At 40.9% G+C, this 20,448-nt stretch overlaps 1 protein-coding gene across 1 annotated transcript in view; it reads left to right on the top strand.

Annotated features, from left to right (window-relative positions):
* The window catches only part of ARMC1 (armadillo repeat containing 1), a 46,052-nt gene extending 25,604 nt beyond the window's left edge, over nucleotides 1–20,448 (top strand). The window contains exons 4-7 of the mRNA XM_055126981.1: nucleotides 4,458–4,647; nucleotides 15,317–15,433; nucleotides 15,519–15,593; nucleotides 17,217–20,448. Coding sequence (XP_054982956.1) covers nucleotides 4,458–4,647; nucleotides 15,317–15,433; nucleotides 15,519–15,593; nucleotides 17,217–17,408 — 574 coding nt within the window. The 3' untranslated portion in view covers nucleotides 17,409–20,448. The remainder of the gene's footprint in view (nucleotides 1–4,457; nucleotides 4,648–15,316; nucleotides 15,434–15,518; nucleotides 15,594–17,216) is intronic.

Genomic DNA, 20,448 nt, shown 5'->3' on the forward strand with positions numbered 1-20,448 from the left:
GAACCTCACTTGTTCAGTCCTGTGCTCTCCTGTGGGACCACATCCTTTGTTCCTGTGTGTACTTCTTGCCTGCAGAAAAAGAAAGCGATAATTTGATATTATAGTCTTTATTTGGATGGGAGGAGGCTTAGTCACGTAGGGGTTTTTTTTGTTTGTTTTTGTTTGCTACTGGAAGCACTTCATTTTTGCTTTTGTTAGGCTTTGGAGCCACATCTGCCAGTGCTCTAGGGCTGCTTCTAATTCGGTGCTGTGGGAGGGCTTATGTATGTTGGTGTTTGGGGCACATGTGCTGGGGATTTAACGGGATCAGTTGAGCTGCATGCAAGGTAGGTGCCTTAACCTTTGTACTTCCTGGTCTAATCTTGAAGCACTTTGAAAGAGAATATGTTTATTTCATTTTTAATTTTTCTTTTTCGAAAGGTCATGCTGAGCAGTGGTCAGGGGCCACTGGTTCCACACCCAGTGATTTTTTAGGTGATGATAAAGTGCTCGGACTTGAACGGAGAACCACACACCTGTTAGGCGTGGACTCTCCTCTGAAATACATAGTATATGAAAAACAGTTATAGGGCTAAAGCGATAGTACGGCAGGGTTTGATCCCCTGCACACTAATAATGGTTTCTAAATACAGAGCCAGGAGAATCTTGAACACTGCCCAGTGTGGTGCAAAAACAAACAAAAAGGACAGTGTCGTTACTTGATTTTTTTTTTTTTGAGGGGGGAGCCGGGGTGCTGATGCTGTGTTCAGGACTTACTCCTGGCTCTGTGTTCAGGAATCATTTGTGACCATGTTTGTGGGGACTACACGTGGTGTCAGGGGTGGCCACATGCCAGGCATCGCCTTAATTTTGTACTGTTTGGCCCTGTTAGTGGAATTTTTAGTGCTGCTATGGTTTTTAGGAGGGTCCACCCTGAAATGCTCTGGCCCGTGTTCTGTGTTCAGGGATCACTCTTGGCATGCTCTGAGCACCAGATGCAGTACTGGCGATGGAAACCAGGGTCAGCACTGTGCAAGGCAAGCACCTTAACTACCCTGTACTGTTTCTGTGGCTCCATTATGGTTCCTTTCTTTTAGTTAAAACAAACACATAAAATTGATATTGATCATAGGAAGGACCACAAAGACACTATTTTTCCTCTTAAATTTATGTGACTCTAATCTGTATATTCTCATCCTCTTTACATTTTGTGGCTGATTAATACTGAAAATATCTCAAAATTACAGTGACCTTTCCAGTAAACTTTGAAACTCAGAGAAGTGCTGGGATGCTTGCAAAAACAAACAAAAGAGCCTTTTTGAAAGCTTCCTGTGATATAAAGCCAATATTACTCAAAGGAATTTCTCCTTGTGGTCACCGGTAGCCTAGGAAAGTAGTTAGTTTAATGAATGAACAGAAAAGTGTCACATTAGCACCAGTTTAATGAATGAACAGAAAAGTGTCACATTAGCACCCTTGGAATTGCTGTGTAGTTAGAATGTATATAATCTAACAAAAAATAAATAAAGTATTTCTGTTCATTCAGTTAACATATTTCATTAGGCTTTTTTTTTTTTTTTACTTTTTTGGGTCACAATTAGCGATGCAGTAGGGTTGCTCCTGGCTCTGCGCTCAGGAATCACTCTTGCTCAGTGGACCTCGAATCAGGGTTGGCCACATTCAAGGCAAATGCCCTGCACGCTGTACTTCTGTCCTTTCACCATGGCCTCTGAGGAGGTTTTATGGAAACTACAGAGAGACTCTATCCTTGTTTTTTTGTGTGTGTGTTTTTGGGGGCCACACCAAGCCATGCTCAGGAGTTACTCCTGGCTGTACACTCACACTGCTGGCAGTGCTCAGGGGACCATATGGGATGCCAGAGATTGAACCAGGTTGGCCATGTGCAAAATGGGGTTAGTGCTGTATGAACAAGCCTAGTAGGTTTGGATGTTGACAGAAGCCTTACTGGACTTGCTATGAAAAAGGCTTCATAAAGAAGGTGGCTGAGGGGCTAGAGCAATGGCACAGCGGGTAGAGGGCGGTTGCCTTACACATGGCTTATCTGGGTTCGATTCCCAGTATCCCATATGGTTCCCTGAGCATCATCAGGATTAATTAGGAGTAACCCCTGTGCATCGCCAGGTGTGACCCAAAAAGCAAAAAAAAAAAAATAAAATAAAAAAGAAGGTGGCTGATAGGATTCTTCAAAAGAAGAAGTTTGAAAGCATGTGCTCTACGAGAGGCTCTTTGGACTGCGGGGATGTCCCTCCCTCCTTAGAGCCTACTGACAGCTCTGATCAGGGAGCATTCCTGGTAGTGCTCAGGACCTCACAAGGTGAGGAACATTGAACCAGGGCCTCCTGCATGCAAAGTATGTGCTTAGCCCTTGGAGCTTTTTCTCTAACTCATGGAAAGTAATTTATAAAAGAACAAAGTGAGTTGGTGGTGATTGAGCTTAATGGGAACAGATTTTAAATACGTGAAAGGGTTTGGACTTGGGCTCATTTATAGGTGAAGTGAGGATTATTTTCTTAACAGTTGTATGTACTTAGCGATATTAAGTTCAACTACTAATTAATAAGAATCGTTATATCTCTACTGTCTAATAGGCAGCCACTTGCCACATGTGGCTGCTTAAATTTAATTAAAGGTAAATAGCATGTTTTTGTTGTACTTCCCACGTTTCAGGTGCTCAGTAGCCACTAGTGAATAGATTGGGTCACTATAGAACATTTCTATCAAAGCAGAAAAATGTTATCCTGGTACTGGATTAAAAAATTTAATAATGAAAGTTTTTGTTGAAGATAGGATTTTATGATTTATGCATGTTTTGTAAAACATGTAAAAAATGTAACTTACATAGAGCCATTTTGAATTTTCTAAATTTGAAAAACCTGTAATAATGAATTAGCTCTCCTAAGTTGTTTTCTATTTTCAGATTTTATATATATATATATATTTTTTTTTTTTTTGGGGGGGGGTCACACCTGGCTCTGCACTCAGGAATTACCCCTGGCAGTGCTCAGGGGACCATATGGGATGCTGGGAATTGATCCCGGGTCAGCCGGTCAGCCGTGTGCAAGGCAAACGCCCTACCTGCTGTGCTATCGCTCCAGTCCCCATATATGTTTGGTTTTTTTTATATATAATTTTTTTTAAAATTTTATTTGGATGGGGGTTGGGCTGCTGTGGGCTCTGGAATGACTTGGGAAGTGCATTTGGAAGTTCTTGGGCTTATGCATACCAAGGATTGAACCAAGCTTGGGGGGGGCCAGAGAGAAAGCACAGCAGGTTGGATGAAACCAAGTTTCATCCCCAGCATCCTGTATAGTCCCCCAAGTCTGCCAAGAATGATCCCCGAGTACAGAGTCAGGAGTGAGCCCTGAGTATCAGCTGGGTGTGGTACTTCTCCCCCCCCCCCACCCCCTCACCCCCCAAAATAAATCCAGACATAAAAACTTGATGCAAGTCAGGTACCTCACCTTCAGGCTCTCTCTAGGCCCTTTTTTTCTGATTTTTTTTTTTAATCCATCATCGTGGCTTACAGTTCTGTAACTGTACAGTTCTGTTCTGTAACTTACCAAATGTTCGTGATTACATTTCAGTCATACAATGATCGAGTACCCATCCCTTCACCAGTGCCCATTCTCCACTATCAGTGATCCCAGTATCCCTCCCACCACCCTCATTTTTTCCTGATTTTTAAACCTCCTCTCCCCTTTTGTTGTGTGATGTTTGTGAGTTGCATTCTTGGTTGTGGTGCTCACACAATTTGTTATAGTACGCACTGATGGTCACACACGTGATTGTACTTACTGTGTGCTTTGGGTCAGGGGGTTGCCCGAGTGGCTCGGCTGTGCTAGAGATTGCACAGTCTGGTGTTGGGTATCCTATACAGCAGGGCCACTTAACGTGGTGTGTGGGGTGAGGCCGGGCAGCAGACTTCCTACCTAAGGACTGCAGGCAGCAACTCTACCTTTTAGCTATCCTCAGGCCCATATTTGTTGTGTTTCCTGCAAATCAGGTTACTTTTAAATTGTAAATTGAGGGTTGGTGTTAATCTAGGGACAAATGCACTATCTCTTTACTTGATTTTCTATTTAATTATTTCAATATGTGATTGTGGGATGAGTCTTTAATTTCAGTTAACAGATTTAAAACATAATTGAAAGATGTGCTTTCTACATCGATGATTATATTGAGAATTCATTAGTACTTCTGCTTTGAGGAAGAGAGTTTGAGCTGCACCCAGCAGTGCACCGGGGACCATACGTAGTACTGGGGTCATTTGCATGCAAGGCAGGTGCCTTAACCCTTGGACTATTGTTCCAGCTCCTCATTGGTATATTTCTTAGAAATTGAACCAAGCATCTTAATGAAGAAAATGGACCTCTTCAAAGCTGAGGAAACGATAATATCATTGAAGTAACAAGGTTAATTGATTAATTTACATGTGTTGTGTTTTTTTTTTTTCCAAGGACTACAACTCCAGGAGAAACAAAACTGCTAGCTTCTGAAATCTATGACATTCTTCAATCCTCAAATATGGCAGATGGTGATAGTTACAATGAAATGAATTCACGGCGAAGGAAAGCTCAGTTTTTTCTGGGAACTACAAACAAACGTGCTAAGACAGTGGTTTTGCATATAGATGGTCTTGATGATACGGTAAGACTTTTGTAAATATGTGCATCTTAAGATAGAAGAGAGAAGTCACATTAACCAAGTAATGTTTTCAGTGTCCCCTGCTAACAGTTTTTAAGAATGAGTTTTCATAAGTTTTGTATAATAATGTAGAGAGTTATTTTGTGCTGAAGGGATGAGTTAATCAGAGGACATACTAGTTTTAAATCTTTATACTCTAGGGGCCAGGGAGGTGGCTCCAGGGAGCACATGGTTTGCATATGGATCCTTGGCTTTGATTTCCAGCAGTCTCCAGCACAGTCTCCAGTCTCCACAACCTATTCTCTGGACACTGAGCCAGGAATAGCCTGCTAGATATGGTCCTAAAAATGTTAAAAACAAGAAATAAAACAAAAACCTACCAAATTTATACTCTAATAATGAAATCTAAAACTGTATGAACCCCAAACTAACAGAAATGCAGGGAGAAATAGCAATTCCACAATTAGGGTTGGAAATTTCAATACCGCCCTCAATGAAATAATTACACAGGATTACTCAATGGGCTGAGCACGAGCTTTGCTTGCAGAAGACCCTGTTTTAATACCCGCCATGGTATTAAGTGCTACGAGGAGCGACCACTGAACAGAGAGCTGGGAGTAATCTCTGAGCATTGCTGGGCAAAACAAAAACATTAAATATACAGAAAAGCGGAGTGATAATGTGACTCAGTAACAATTACCTACTTAACATAATTGATATTTATGGAATACTCCATCCAAAAAGAAGATAATATTCTTTTCATGTGTGTGTGAAACATTTACCAAGATTGTATTTGAGCCATATAATAAGTTTTAATAAATTTAAAATATTTAAAACTATGTTCAAAGCATACTGTCTGAGCATAGTGAAAAGCAGATTGGAAATCAGTAGCAGAAATATCAATCCCCTAAATATTTCTAAAATCGTGGATTTGTGAAAGAATCAAAAGAAATTAGATTTGTTTCTGAGTTACAGTGCCACACCCGGAGGTGCTGGCGGTCTGGACAGCCCTGTAGTGCTTGGGATTGAACCCTGGGCTCTGTGTGCAGAGCAGGGATCAACTTTTTGAGCCATCTCTGCCCAGAAAACTGTTTGGATCAGGTATTGTATTGGGTCACACATGTTGTTTACTCCTGGCTCTCTGCTCAGGATCACTCCTGGAGAGACTCGGGCCTGTATGTGGTGACGGGGATTGACCCCAGGTCAGCTCTGTGCAAGGCAAGTGCTTTACCCACTGGATTACCTTTCTGGCCTCCAGAAACCATTTTTTTTTTCTTTTTGGGTCACACCTGGCAATGCTCAGGGGTTATTCCTGGTTCATGCACTCAGGAATTACTCCTGGCGGCTCAGGGGACCATATGGGATGCTGGGAATCGAACCCGGGTCAGCCGCGTGCAAGGCAAACGCCCTACCTGCTGTGCTATCACTCCAGCCCCTCCAGAAACCATTTTTAAGTGAATGAAGATGAAAATGTAGCATCAAAACTCATGGGAAGTAGATAAAGTAGTGTTTAGTGGGGAATTTATCTAAATAATGGCTACAAAAGGGAGGTTACTCCTTTCTCTGCACTCAGGAATTACTCCTGGTGGTGCTTGGAGACTATATACGCTGGGGTCTGACCCTGGGTGAGCAGCACGCAAGCAAGGCAAGTATCCAGCTTGCTGTACTATTGCTCCTGCTCTCAGAAATTGCTTTTGGCACACTCGGGCTTCTATGGGGTGCCAGGGATCAAACCATGGTTGGCTGATACAAGTTAAATGCTTTAACCCTTGTGCTGTATCTCTCTAGCCCTAAGCTTCTACATCTTATTAAGAATTTAGAAAAGGCTCGGGGTGTAGCTTGCTGATGTAGCATGTACTTTGCATTATGAAGCCTTAGTCTCCGCCACCCCCCCCCAAAAAAAAAAAAAAACTAGAACGTAGAGGAAAATGATGCGAAAGTAAACCAAAATATAGAGGGAAATCAGTGAAATAAGCAAGTTATCTTTAAAATAATTATTAAATTGATAAATGTCTGGCCCTTAGCTTATGTTTTAAAGCAAATTTTTGATTTGTGTACCTACCTTATGTACCTGTATACCTGGGGTCATATAAAAAATTTCTTTGGCAAAAAGAGTCATGAGTGAAAAACAGTAAGAAGCCTTGTGCCAAACTTCCAGAAATACAAGAAGTAAAAAAATTGTTAATGCCGGGAATGAGGGCACACTATCGATCCTGTAGACATTGAAATGCATGTGACGGGCCAGAGGGACAGTCCTGGAGGTGGCGGGTTTGGGGGTGAGTTGTTTGCTTGCTACGGTAGGGAGGCGGAGCTGGGTTCAGTCCCTGCACTGCGTGTGGTCTCCTGAGAACCGCCAGGAGTTCCTCCAGAGCACGGAGTCAGCAGTCATCGCTGAGCACTGTAAGAGGGGTCCCAGCTATCCCACTCCCCCCATCAGTAAAATGGGCGAATATCTTAGTTTTATGCCAGTAAGTTTGACACTTTAGACACACAGGAAAATTTCTTGAAAGATGCAGATTATATGAACACTTTTGAGTGAAATAGAAAACCTGAATGGTTCTATTATATTAAAAAAGTGAACGTTTTAGTTAAAATCTTCCCATAGAGAAGACTGGCCTAGGTCACTTTCTCAGTGCTCCTGCAACTGTGGACGCCTTTCAAACTGGCTTCCTTTTCATGGTCCCTTGTCATACTGGTAAACCCTCTAATCTTGTGCCATCCCCTTAAACACTTAGATACTTGGTTTTCACCTTTAATCCCTTTGGAATATCCTGGGGCTCCTGTTGGGGACTTTCGGGTTCCCAGTTGAGAAACACTGGCCTAGATGACCTCACTGGAGAATTCTAATGGAAAGTTAAGAAATATTACAGATTGTACAGAACTTTGAAACTGATTTTCTGTCACTTGTCCGCAGATCGATAACAATCTGCAGAAATTTCCTGCTAGTTCGTGACAGAGTTATTGCCACCTAACTATGGTATGCTGGGTCATTAGTGACCACAAGACCTTTCAGTAATAACTGCAGACCAGCACCACTCTGTGGGCTGCTGTGGAAAATCCACTGTTGTCGATTATTGTAGAGCTCTAATGTTTCACCCGTGTTGGTTCTTCTGAATACCTCCCTCCCTCCCTCCCTCCCTTCCTCCGTCCCTTCTTCCCTTCCCTTGTGTCACTTTTAAAATTTATATTTACTTTTTGGTTTTTCTGGGTCACACCCTGAGATGCTCAGGGGTTACTCCTGACTCTGTGCTCAGGAATCACTCCTAGTGGTGTGCAGGGGACCCTATGGGATACTGGGGATTGAACCCAGGTCAGTCCTGTACAAGGCAACACCTTATCTGCTGTACTATCACTCCGGCACCTCATCTAATTTTTCTACCTTTAATATTAGCTATCTGACTCTCTTTTTATTTATGTGTATCTTTTACTTGTATCTAAATTTCAGTTGAATTTTATTGGGTCATTTTTACCTAATCTGACATTTACCTTTTGTATATAAATAATAGTTATTGATATGATTGGGTTTAAGCCAGTCATCCCTCTGATAACTTTCTGTTTGTTCCATTGCAGTCTTATTTTCCTTTCATGGTCTTCTTGGTTTATTTTTTTTTTGACTAATTGATGTTTTTTTATAATTTTTTTTCTGTCTCTTATTTATATTAGAGAAAATTCTTCTTTCCTTCTGCTCTCTTGCTTTCCTTTCCTTTCTCCTTATTTCTGCCTTTTTTCCTGTCCTTTACTATTTTTGTGTTATCATTAACATACCACAATCTTGTTTCATTTAATGTTTATATTCATGTGCAGTATAGGACATTTAGAAAAATATATTTCCATTTCTCTCACCCATTTCTCTTACCTGACTCTGTGCTATTATTATAATATGTTATATATTATGTCTTTTCATGTTTTTGGTGCCAGTGCTCATTGCTGACTGTGTTGCTCAGGGATCATTCCTGGTGGTGCTTGGGCACTCTGTGCAGTGCTGGCATCTAACCAGGGCCAGTCAAATGTAAGGCCAGTGCACTAACCCCTGCACTCTCTCTCTGGTCCTCTGTTTTACTTCTGGAGTCCTAAATGCAAACTTGTGTGTTTTAACCCTTTGGACCTTTGTCCTGACCTGGGGAAGAATTCTTTTAGGTCTTCTTGGTTTTGTTTTAATTAAAATAGAGTTCACATATTATAAAATTCATTTCAGAGTGCATTTCAGTGATTTGAGTATATTTGTGCAGCTATCATCATTGTCTAATTCCCCTTTATCCTACCAGAAAGAATCTGCCATGATCCATTAATCATAACCATTAGCAATCACTCTCCCTAATAACTCTTGGCAACCATTAATCTTCTTACTGTGTCTTAAGGATTTGCGTACTGCAGACATTTTATGTAAATTAATTCATATAATATGTGACCTTTCATGTCTAGTTTTTACTTAGTATAATGTTTTTATCTTTGTTTTAGTGCGTATTAGTACATCATTTCTTTTTTTAAATAATATTCCATTGTAGGAAAGTATTTTGTCTACTTAATGATAGATGCTGGTTATTACTGCTTTTTAGCGATGATGATAATTTTCTATGAATTGGTGTATGAGTTTTTGAGTAGACATGTTAATTTTCTTGAGTGTATTTTTTAGAGTGGAATTACTGAGTTGGCATATGTTAACTTTGTGTTTAGCTTTTGGAAGTCTCTGCCAGTGTTTTTCCACAGTGGCAGTACCATTTTACATTTGCATCAGCAGTGGATGAGAGTTCCAGTCTCTCTACATCCTCATCAGCATTTGCTTTCATCAGGTTTTTCATATATATATATATATTTGTGTGTATATATATATGCCATCCAAGAGGGTGTGAACTGGTAGTGATTATTGGCAGGAGTGGGGGAACAATGGGGTGTTGGGGCCACACACAGGTGCTCAGGGCTTCCATCTGGTTCTGTTCTTGGGACTGTATGTGGTGCCCAGGATCAGACCAGTGTCAGCAATATGCCTGCACTGCCTCTCCAGTCCATTCATTTTTTTTTTTTTTGGTGGTGGCTTCCCAGTAGTCTTGGGAGCCACCAGAGCTATGCCCATTGGTACTCAGAAGGCCATGCAGTTGGGGGTTTGAGCCCAAGTCTCAGTTCATGCTGGATATGTGCTTCAGACTTTTGAGCTCTCTCCCTGTTAAGTATAAATCTTTAATTTGTCATACATTGTCCCTTCTTTGGAGAAATACCTGTTTTATTTATTTTCTGTGTTAAAGTTGTGTGGCTTTTTTTTTAAATCTTTTTATTGTTGATTCCTATTAGTATTGAGTATTCTATTGATTGATTTTCTTAAATTGAACCGACCCTTTTTAGGAAACTCCTGTTTGATCCTGGTAGGTAATATTTTTAATAATTTTTTTTAATTGTTTTGCTTCTTGGCAATGCTCAAGGGTTACTCCTGGCTGTGCACTCAGGAACCACCCCCGGCGGTGCTCAGGGGACCATATGGTTTGCTGGGATTCAAATCCGGGCCGGCCGCGTGCAAGGCAAACACCCTACCCGCTGTGCTATCACTCCAGCGCCTAATAATGCTGGATTGAGTGTGCTGGCATCTTGTTGTTTTCTTTCATCAATAAATATTTTTTTTTTCCTTGCATTACTTTTCTTTCTTTTACACAACCAAGGCAATATTCTTGTGGATACTCTGTCCAGGTTTCATGTAGATTAACATATTTAAAACTGTGACTGATTTGAGAGCAAACAAAATTGTCCTCTTTTTTGCTTTGGTCTTGGAGCCATGCTTGGTGTGCTTGGGAATCATTTTGTGGGTGCTGGGGGATTGTGTGGTGCCTGAGATCTGTCTAATCCCTTACCCACTTGCAGAGTATTCACTCCCGCTTTTTAAGCTCTGTCCTGGCCCTGAGGAATTACTCTTTCAGTTGCTGGGAATGTTCTCAAGTGGCAGAGCCTTTGCATGTACGGGGCCTTGGGGCTAGATCTCTGATGCCTCATAACTTTCTGGGGGTAGCCAGGTATGCCCCCCATGCCTGGTAGGAATGGATGAATAGGAAGAGAAGAGGAGGGAAGAGAGTTGTTCTTTCATTCTTTTCCAATCCAGACTTACCCATCCTCAGGTGGTTTCCTCACACACATGCACAGATCAGCAGAAGGAAACTCACGACTGATCTAGCACAGTGTCCAGTGTCAACTCTTCATACAGCTCTGCCTTCACGTGTGATCTGTCCTGTGAGTTGTAGTTGCCTTCTCAACGGTGTCCTCCTCGTTTAGCCATCTGCTACTTCGAAGCCCTTGCTGGGTTGCTGCCCACAAGCTCCATCTTCTGTGAGTTGGTGTCCTGGTGGAACTTGCTTCACTGGTTTCCTTCTCTAGTGGGGGCTTATTTCCCAGTAGTCTCGAAATGATTCTTTCATTCATCCTTTTTTGTCTATATTTTTAGTTGTTTAATTCTCAGGGGTAAACTTGGCTCTTTCACCATCGTCATTGGAGTTGGAAAGCTCCCTGAGACTATCTTAAGTTGGAATAAATTTTCTTTCTTTCTTTTTTTTTTTTTTTTGCTTTTTGGGTCACACCCAGCGATGCTCAGGGGTTACTCCTGGCTTTGCACTCAGGAATTACTCCTGGCGGTGCTTGGGGGACCATATGGGATGCCAGGGATTGAACCTGGGTCGGCCGCGTGCAAGGCAAACGCCCTACCCGCTGTGCTATCGCTCTGGCCCCGGAATAAATTTTCTTAACTTACATATTTAGAGGTGATGACTGATGGCTTACCACTTCTCTCTTTAGCGATGCCAGGTAGATTACTCATAACTTTTTCTAGTTGTGTGAGGTCAGTTAAGTCTCAGAATTTAGGAGTTAGTAATTTTGTTGGTTGGGTTCCATAGGCATAGTCTCCATGATACTGCCAAAAAATTAACAGTAATCTTACTGAATCTTACATGAGATCCTGAAGTTTCAAATTAACTTTGTTTTGTTTGGTGGCCACACCCGGCAATGCTCAGAGGTTACTACTGGCTCTATACTTAGGAATAAATTCTGGTGATTATTGCTCCAGAGGCCATATGGGATACTGGGATTGAACCTAGGTTGGCCACATGCAAAGCAAGCACCCTACTTGCTGTTCTATCACTTTGTCCTGAAGTTTCTTGAAAGCAAGTTCTGGTAGATTATTAAAAAGCTGAAGATATTCAGGATACATAAAACAGTATATACTTCGTCTTTTAATTTGTTGGATAGCTGCATGGAAACATATTCACTCTCACAGCAAGAAAAGCATTGTACATTATTTGTATGCATCAGGGATTTTAGAAAGTAATTCCTGATTTTGCATCTTTCCCCTTTGCTTTATTTCCTCGCCTGCAAATTATAGTGCCATAGTCTTTAAAGTTTAAAGAGAACTACTAGTTGTGCTCAATTGGTTGTCTCTTATCTCAAAGTAATACACTCACGGTCTCTCTTATTTCTTTCCCTTTGTCCTCCTTCCATTCCCACTTACCCTGGTCAAGTTTATTCATCATTCATAGCTAACTTTGTTGTTGTTAAATTGTTGTTGTTGTTGTTTTGGGCCACATCGGAGGTGCTCAGGGATGGCCCCTGGCTCTTTGTTTGGGGATTACTCCTGGTGATCTCAGGGGCCCTCCACCATGGCATGCCAGGGATTGAACCCTAGTCTGCCACATGCAGGGCAAATGCCCTGCCTGTACTGTCACTACAGCCCCTCAGAGTTAATTCTTGATCCTGTTTGCTTGTTGAAGATTTTATGTTTATTCAGAAATAGCTATCCCTGAGATCAAATCTTGGAGTTGAATTTTTCTACACTACTCGCCTTACCCCATCCCAAGCTTTACTTGTTGAAAATGTGTTAATTTGTGTCAAAATTAAGATGAATTGGCTTCGTGAATCTGGTTTCTCACTGTCACATATAGTTGGAATGTAGTGTCAAACTCTTTGCCTGTGATAAATGAGGCAACTTTGTTAGTTCTTCACCCCTTTTCTCATTTAAAATAAGGAATCAAAATGTGGTAGTGCTCGAACTTCATGTTGTCTATGCTGTTCAAATGTTTTTTCACTTTAAAATTTATCCGGTGTTGGATCTGTGGAATTGTTGGGATTTGATTCCAGCCTTATGAAATCCAGAGCCTGTATTAGAACCCTTAAGAAATAAATGCACGGCCGTGAGCCTCTATGCTGCCGTATACCGTTCTACCCCAGACCTGGCTAAGCAGAGTTGAAATGGAGAAGTGAACAAAATAGGTTTAATTAGTAAGATAAGCAGTGTTGTAAGGATTTTTTTTTTTCCTTTTTGGTTCACACCTGGCAATGCACAGGGGTTATTCCTGCCTCATTCACTCAGGAATTACTTCTGGTGGTGCTTAGGGGACCATATGGGATGCTGGGAATCGAACCTGGGTCAGTTGTGTGCAAGGCAAACACCCTACCTGCTGTGCTATTGCTCCAGCCCCTAGTGTAAGTTTTTTGTTTGGTTGGTTTGGGGCTGCACCTGGTGCTTCAGGCTTCCTCCTGGCTCTGTACTCAGGGATCGCTTCTGGTGGTGCTCAGGGGACCGTATATGATACAGGGGATCATGCTGGGCTTAACGACGTGCAAGGCAAGCATCCTACCTGCTGTATTACCTCCCTTACCCCTGTATATTGTTTTAAAGAATATGGGTATGAGTTTCAAGAATGATTTTAGGGCTGGAGAGATAGCTTAAAGGGGTGTGTTGTATGTGCCTGGCATGCAGCAGAGCCCTGAATTTGACCCCTCTACCCACAGGAGCTTTCCAGCATTGCCAGGTAGAACATGGGGGCCACAAATTCTGGAAAGCAATGAAAACCAAAACAAACCCCCCCCCAAAAAAAAATTTATTCCTTTGAAGAAGAGAATTTGGGTATTTTGTTGTTTGATTGTTTGGGGGCCACACCCAGTTCTACTCAGGGCTTACTCCTGTCTCCACTCAGGGATCACTTCCGGCAGTGCTGGGGTGCAGTATGGGGTGCCGGGGATCAAAACTGGTCAGCCACAAGCAAGGCAAGCACCCTACCTGCTGTGTGTCTGGGCCCAGTTGAAGGTAGTGTTTTCAGGTTTTAATCCAGGGACATGAGTCAGTAGCACATTCCTGTGTACTCAGAAGTACTAAATCAGAACATGATCTCTATACAGAAATTGGAAAATACGAAGAATGGAAATTTGATGTGTGGGATGGAGGTGAAGGGAGGGATGAGCAGAAATTATACTTTCACCCACTTTCTCTTTGGATCTTTAGTTTTGAGATGATCCAAAGGTCTCTCTGTATCTTCTGTTTGATTAATATCCAAGTGGGTATTCTGGTTGAAAAATAAAAATTGTCATAATCGAGATACGTGCGTGTGCCTCTGAATGATAGTGGTGGTTGAAGTGGTAAGAATTATCTACTGGGGCACAGGTAGAAAGTCATTTAGTTTTAGAAACTGGACCTTGAAGGCTAGATGAGATACAGAAAACATAATTTACTATGTTTATTATAAAGAGTAGGTTAATATAAGGAGTCAAGCATTGTGGGGTATTGTCATAGGGAAAATGAGAGCCAAGAAGGAATGTGAGCCATTGCTAATGCCATAAATGAATGATGTTTTAAGTGCCAAGCATTTGCTTTTGGTGCTGGGATTCAAATCCAACTACAAAGTATTTTAAATAGTGATTCTGGGGCCAGAGAGATTGTACAAGGGTTAAGGCACTTGCCTGACATACGGTCAGACATGGTTCCATTTCTGGCATGTTTATGGTCCTCCAAGCACTGCTAGGGGTCATTCTAGCACCTAAAGCCAGGAATAGTCCCTGAAAACTCTCAGCTGTGACCCCAAAACTAAATAAAATAAGCAAGAAAAAAAAAATAGTGATTCGAACAACAAATCCTCACTGATTCTAACTTTATTAGAATTTATCCCCAGATATTTTTAAGTAAGCAAATGATAGCAGTTTTTGTAGGCCTCTCCTTGGAAAGGGCAGGCAGGAGGTAGTTTAGATTTTGTAGGTTGTATAGTTTCTGTTATAACGACTAATTGCTATAGCATGAAACAAGTTCCCAGCAGTATGAAGCCAGGTGTGCAGCAGGGCTATTCTCTGATAAAGCTTTATTTCCGCAAATAGCAGGTAGGTTTTAGTTGACTGACACTTGAACTAGAAGAACCTCTTAATTTCCTTTTCTTTTTTTTTTTTTTTGCGTCACACCCGGCGATGCACAGGGGTTATTCCTGGTTCTACACTCAGGAATTACTCCTGGCGGTGCTCAGGGGACCATATGGGATGCTGGAATTCGAACCCGGGTCGGCCGCGTGCAAGGCAAATGCCCTACCCGCTGTGCTATCGCTCCAGCCCCCCTTAATTTCCTTTTCTTTGGTGTGTGTGTTATTGTCCTGTTTTGATAAAAGATTAATAATAACTAAACTTCTCTGAGTAGAACTATTAAAGCAGAAAAAAACTTGAAAAAAATGACAGTAATTACTGTTTTCTATCTTCTATAATTCAAAATAAGCTGATTAAGCACAACTTCTATGCCTTCAAATGTGACATGGCAGAATGTTTGTTTCCATCACCACCCTATTGCCTCCCACTGACCAGTTCCTATTCTCCCCCTCAATAGTAGTTCGATTGATTTATTCACTACTCTTCTTTTGTCAGTCTTAATAACAATTTTCTTTTACTTTTTCAGTCTCGGAGAAATCTGTGTGAAGAGGCTTTGTTAAAAATTAAAGGCGTAATTAGCTTTACTTTTCAAATGGCTGTTCAGAGATGTGTGGTACGAATCCGTTCAGATTTGAAAGCAGAGGTTAGTATTTTAAATGACTGAATATACTTGCACTTTCAGATAGACAAATCAGTGTTCAGAATTGTTCCTTTTTTTCCTGACTTAGGCTTTGGCATCAGCTATAGCATCGACCAAGGTTATGAAGGCGCAGCAGGTAGTAAAAAGTGAAAGTGGTGAAGAGGTAAAAAACCTTATTTCTTTTTCTTTGTACTTAACTCTGACTTGTGGCTATTTTTTCTGGCCAGTAGATTGCTAGTATTTCTATTTGAGACATACAGGAATGTATTTGTACAAATTATCTTAATATTTCCTGGTTAACAGTTACAACTTTAAGAAATAAAATTTTCTGTTTTGTTATTTTGTGTGTGGGGGGGTGTCACACCTTCCTGGTTCTGTACTCAGAAATTACTTCTGGCAGAGCTCAGGGGACCATATAGGATGCTGGGGATAAAACCCTGGTTCACTGAGTGCAAAGCAAGTGCCCTACCCACTGTACTATCTCTCCAGCCCCAATTTTGTGAATATAAGCGTCTGAGTCTGTTTTTTGTTTTTTTTTTTTTTTTAGTCAGATGTTTATACTTAAGTAAGCAGAGAGTGAGAAAGGCACACATTGCAGGCTGTGATGCTGGTAACAGAAAATGTGCCCAGAGCCTGCTCTTACATTTTATTGATTTCAAGTCTTCCCTTTTTTTTTGTCTTTCAAGGTGCTGGGAACTGAACTCAGGGCCTCACATACATGTGCACTACTACTAAGCTGCATCCCCAGTCTTGCATGGTTCTTGTTGTTATTTTTTTTTTTTCTTTTTGGGTCACACCCAGCAATGCTCAGGGGTTACTCCTGGCTTTGCACTCAGGAATTACTCCTGGCAGTGCTTGGGGGACCATATGGGATGCCAGGGATCGAACCCGGGTCGGCCGCGTGCAAGGCAAACGCCCTATCTGCTGTGCTATCGCTCCGGCCCCTTGTTGTTATTTTTTTTTGTTTGTTTGTTTTTTTTTTTTGTTTTGTTTTTGGGTCACACCCGGCGATGCACAGGGGTTACTCCTGGCTGTTCACTCAGGAATTACCCCTGGCGGTGCTCAGGGGACCATATGGGATGCTGGGATTAGAACCGGGGTCGGCCGCGTGCAAGGCAAACACCCTACCCGCTATGCTATCGCTCCAGCCCCCGCTTGTTGTTATTTTTTAATATTTTATATTCCTAATTAGTTTTGCCAGTTCAAAAAATTAAATGCTAGCCTCGTTGGGCAACTATGTCATGTGAAAATCTTCACCTCTTGCTGCTTTCACACTAGCTTTGGGTAAAGGAGAATAAACCTCTCTGCCTTTCATTCATTTGCACTCCTGTAGAAAGGAAGGGGCAGGATGGTGCAAGGGGCCACAGTTTCCAGATACTTTTGTCACTTTTTGGTGTGGGGGGCAGGGAGGTAGTGATTTGGGCCACACCCATCAGTGCTCGGGGTTTATCTAAGCTTGGTGCTCAAGGGACCACATGTCGTACCAGCGATTGGTCCAAGGGATTGGCTACACCCAGGGCAAGTACCTTACCCCTGTCCTTTCTGTCCCATTACTTTTGTTGTTTTTCAATAAACCTAGATTACATTCTTCAGAGAATCTGATTTTTCATGTGCAGCCTGCCTCTCTGTGCTTGTAGAGGTGTTCAGCAGTTGTGCCTGTTTTCATGTACGAAGAAAAATTTTCTCGGACTCTCGAAATTAGAATGAGTAAAGTTGAACTTTCACTTATGTCTCTGTAGCAATGAGGTTGATTGTTTCCTAACTCTCAGCAATTGGATTGTTTCAGATGCTGGTCCCATTCCAAGATACCCCCGTGGAAGTGGAGCAGAACACAGAACTGCCTGACTACCTGCCCGAGGACGAGAGTCCCTCAAAGGAGCAGGACAAAGCAGTGTCCCGGGTTGGCTCACACCCAGAGGGTGGAGCCAGCTGGCTGAGCACAGCTGCAAACTTTTTGTCCAGGTCATTTTACTGGTGACTTCAGTTTGGGGCTCAAGGACTGTGTGAACCAACAAGGGGCCAGTTTTCCATTGTTGTGGTGAACTGTCAAGTGCAATTTGCAATAAGTTATCATGAAAGTTTTTAGATTACATGATTGCGTATGCTGCATTTTACATTTTTTTGGACATTATAGCCCACTAAGTGGTGAAAAGGACAGAGGCTACATGCAGGTGGAGTTGCTTTGTTTATGAAGGTATTTGCTTCTGGTTTTCTTTGTTTAATTGCCTCACTTTTATAAAAACCTGGGTCCACGTCAAGCCAAACATGTGCAGCTTTACATTTTCTTTTACGTGAAGCACGTGATTAGGAAATTTGTTTTCTCATCAAACCTCAGGACCTATCTGGAGAAGGTTTTTGTTTCCTGTTTTTTTTTTTTTCCCCAAGCTCAAGTTGTGCATGAATTACTGAATACATTTCTCTGCTTTTCTTCATGAAAAAATACTGTGGTACTCTTCACTGAAAGTTAAAAACATTTCTCATTACTCCTCCCCATTTGTGCCTTTTTTATTTTGCCAACCATGTTTATAAAAAAGACATTACTAATGACATTTTGTGAATCTATATTCATTGAATGTAGCAGTTCCCTAAAAATACAGCCCAACTTTGCATTGTCTTTTTGGTATAACTTTAATAAGATTAACACAAAATCAGTCATGAAGAATAAAGTGTATATATCATCAAAGTGCGATTGGAGACTATTTGAATGTGATCAGATGTGGTTCGAGTTGACTTATTACTGTTAGAATCAGCTCTGAGAGTAACATCCACTGTAATATTGGGAGAAACTCTAAATGGTCTCTAGACCTTCATGCTTGCACACTGTCCCCTGGGAAAAAGGTAGTAAAGAACTGACAACCCACAAAAAAAAAAAACAAGACCAACAAAACTTGAATGCCTTGTAATGCTGTAGTGCTACTTGGTTAAGTCTGATTTTAAAACTTAAATTGCTTGGCAGATACCTATTCAGTAGGTGTTTTCTTATATTGCCTTTTGTGAATTTATTATGAATATGTGGTCGTATTGAATGGAAAAACACTCAAAATTATTGCTTATAAAGAAATAAAGCCAGCATTGGTCTACTTAATCTTGTTTCTTATGGCCAGCCAGAAAAACATTGAACTTCAGTGAAGGTAAGATAACTGAATATAAACACACATATATATTTTTTCATAGATAAGAGCTAATTACATATATATAGTGCTTCAAATTTCTGGAATATTTGGCAACTAAAAATTTCTTTTTGGAAATTCAGCTAAATCCCAATAAACTATTGCTAATATAATTAAAAACAAGAGAAAGGAAATACTTTTCATCAACCTGTTAGAGCTGCTATTTTACTACTTGTAGAATGTGGAGGGAGAATTGGACACTGGAGGGTTTTCTTGCATTTTTATTGTTTTACTTCTTGAGAAAATGAACCCAGTGTCATGGAGAAAAATTACATGTGATACCATTATCACCAGTAAGAATCTTGAGTCTCCACACATGAGACCTTCAGTAGAAGGGTATGGTGGGTGCTGAGAACAGTAATCTTTTGTGTGTCTGATTTCAAGACACACACAACTGAAAATGTAAGCTTTCAGGGCATGTGTTGCTTTGCATGGACAATACAACTTGCTGTGGGATCAGATCTGTTGGAAGAGAAGGCAAAACCACCTCCTTTCTGCAGCCATTAAAACAAAGTTCACTGTTCTAACAAGTTTGTATTTTATTTCTCATTCCCACACATTGACTTCTTTCAAAAGCTACACCCCTTTTGTAGTGATGGTTCAATACAAGTTGGTATTATAGCTTGATGTTTATGTGTTCTAATTCTAAGTGTTCTTTTATTCCAGGTCTTATAGAGCAATTAAGGCAACTGTAATGGCATTTTTTGGGGAAATATATTGTAATGTAATAAAAGATAACATAATTAAAAGGGAATGAGTATTGCACTTTTTATAGAAGCAGTATTGATTATAATTTTTGTTTGTTTTTGTTTTGGAGCTATACCTGGTAGTGCTCAGGGCCTACTCCTGGCTCTGTGCTCAGGGATTACTCCTGGCAGGACTCACAGGGACTTCACATGGTGCCAGGGATTGAACCTGGGTCATCTGCATGCAAAGCAAACACCTTACCCACTGTACCGGTGCTCAGCCCATTGTTCAGTATTCTTATGCCATTTCTGTCATATTGTCTGGGTGCTATTTAGTTCCTTCCAAGTGAATTACCCTTGTGATTCCCACATACCTTTCATTCACTTCATAACCAAAACCATGTCTGTCACTCCCTAAGTTTAGACCTGTTGTCTCTATACATATGTACCCACAGTTGTGTTTAAGATATTAAACTAAAATTGTAGTTAAAGACATCTTTTTCCTCAATGAGAAATAAAGAAGTCTGAGGTTGTATTTTGGGTGTAGAAGTGCTGAAATAATACTATAGGGGAATCAGCAAATAATTTCAATATGCAGAAGAACTGGAAAAATAGGAAGAATATTGGATTATATCCCACCTCCAGTCCCCTGACATGTTTCTGAATTATTGGTTAGTTAATTCCTTTTTTTCATTAGAGTTTTATTTAAAAATGTGGGATGGGAACTATGGGTGAAGAGATAATAGAGCAGATAATGAGTTTGTCTTGCATATGCTCAACCCAGGCTCAGATCCCAGGGTTCCATATGGTTCCCTGAGCACCATTGGAAGAAATGCCGAGAGCAGAGCCAGGAGTGACCCCTAAGCATTGCTGAGTATGACCTCCCCCCAAAAAAAGTTAAAATGTGGGTAGAAAAGGTTTCATTGGTGAGGTTAAAATTAGTTTTTAATATACTGGTAGTTATAGAAGTTACTGTTGTAGGAGAGTTCTCCATTACTGTATATAAGAAATACTGGATTTGATTCCCTATCTTATAACTGACGAGCTTTGTAATTGTAGTAAAAATTTAAGTTTAAATTTTTCTCAGTAGTAAAAATGGATGTAATTTCTCCCTAGTGAGATGACTGTAATTTGAAAATAAAATTTATCAATGTAAAGTGAA

Source organism: Sorex araneus, chromosome 2 (assembly GCF_027595985.1).
Source record: "Sorex araneus isolate mSorAra2 chromosome 2, mSorAra2.pri, whole genome shotgun sequence".
Classification (NCBI taxonomy): Eukaryota; Metazoa; Chordata; class Mammalia; order Eulipotyphla; family Soricidae; genus Sorex; species Sorex araneus.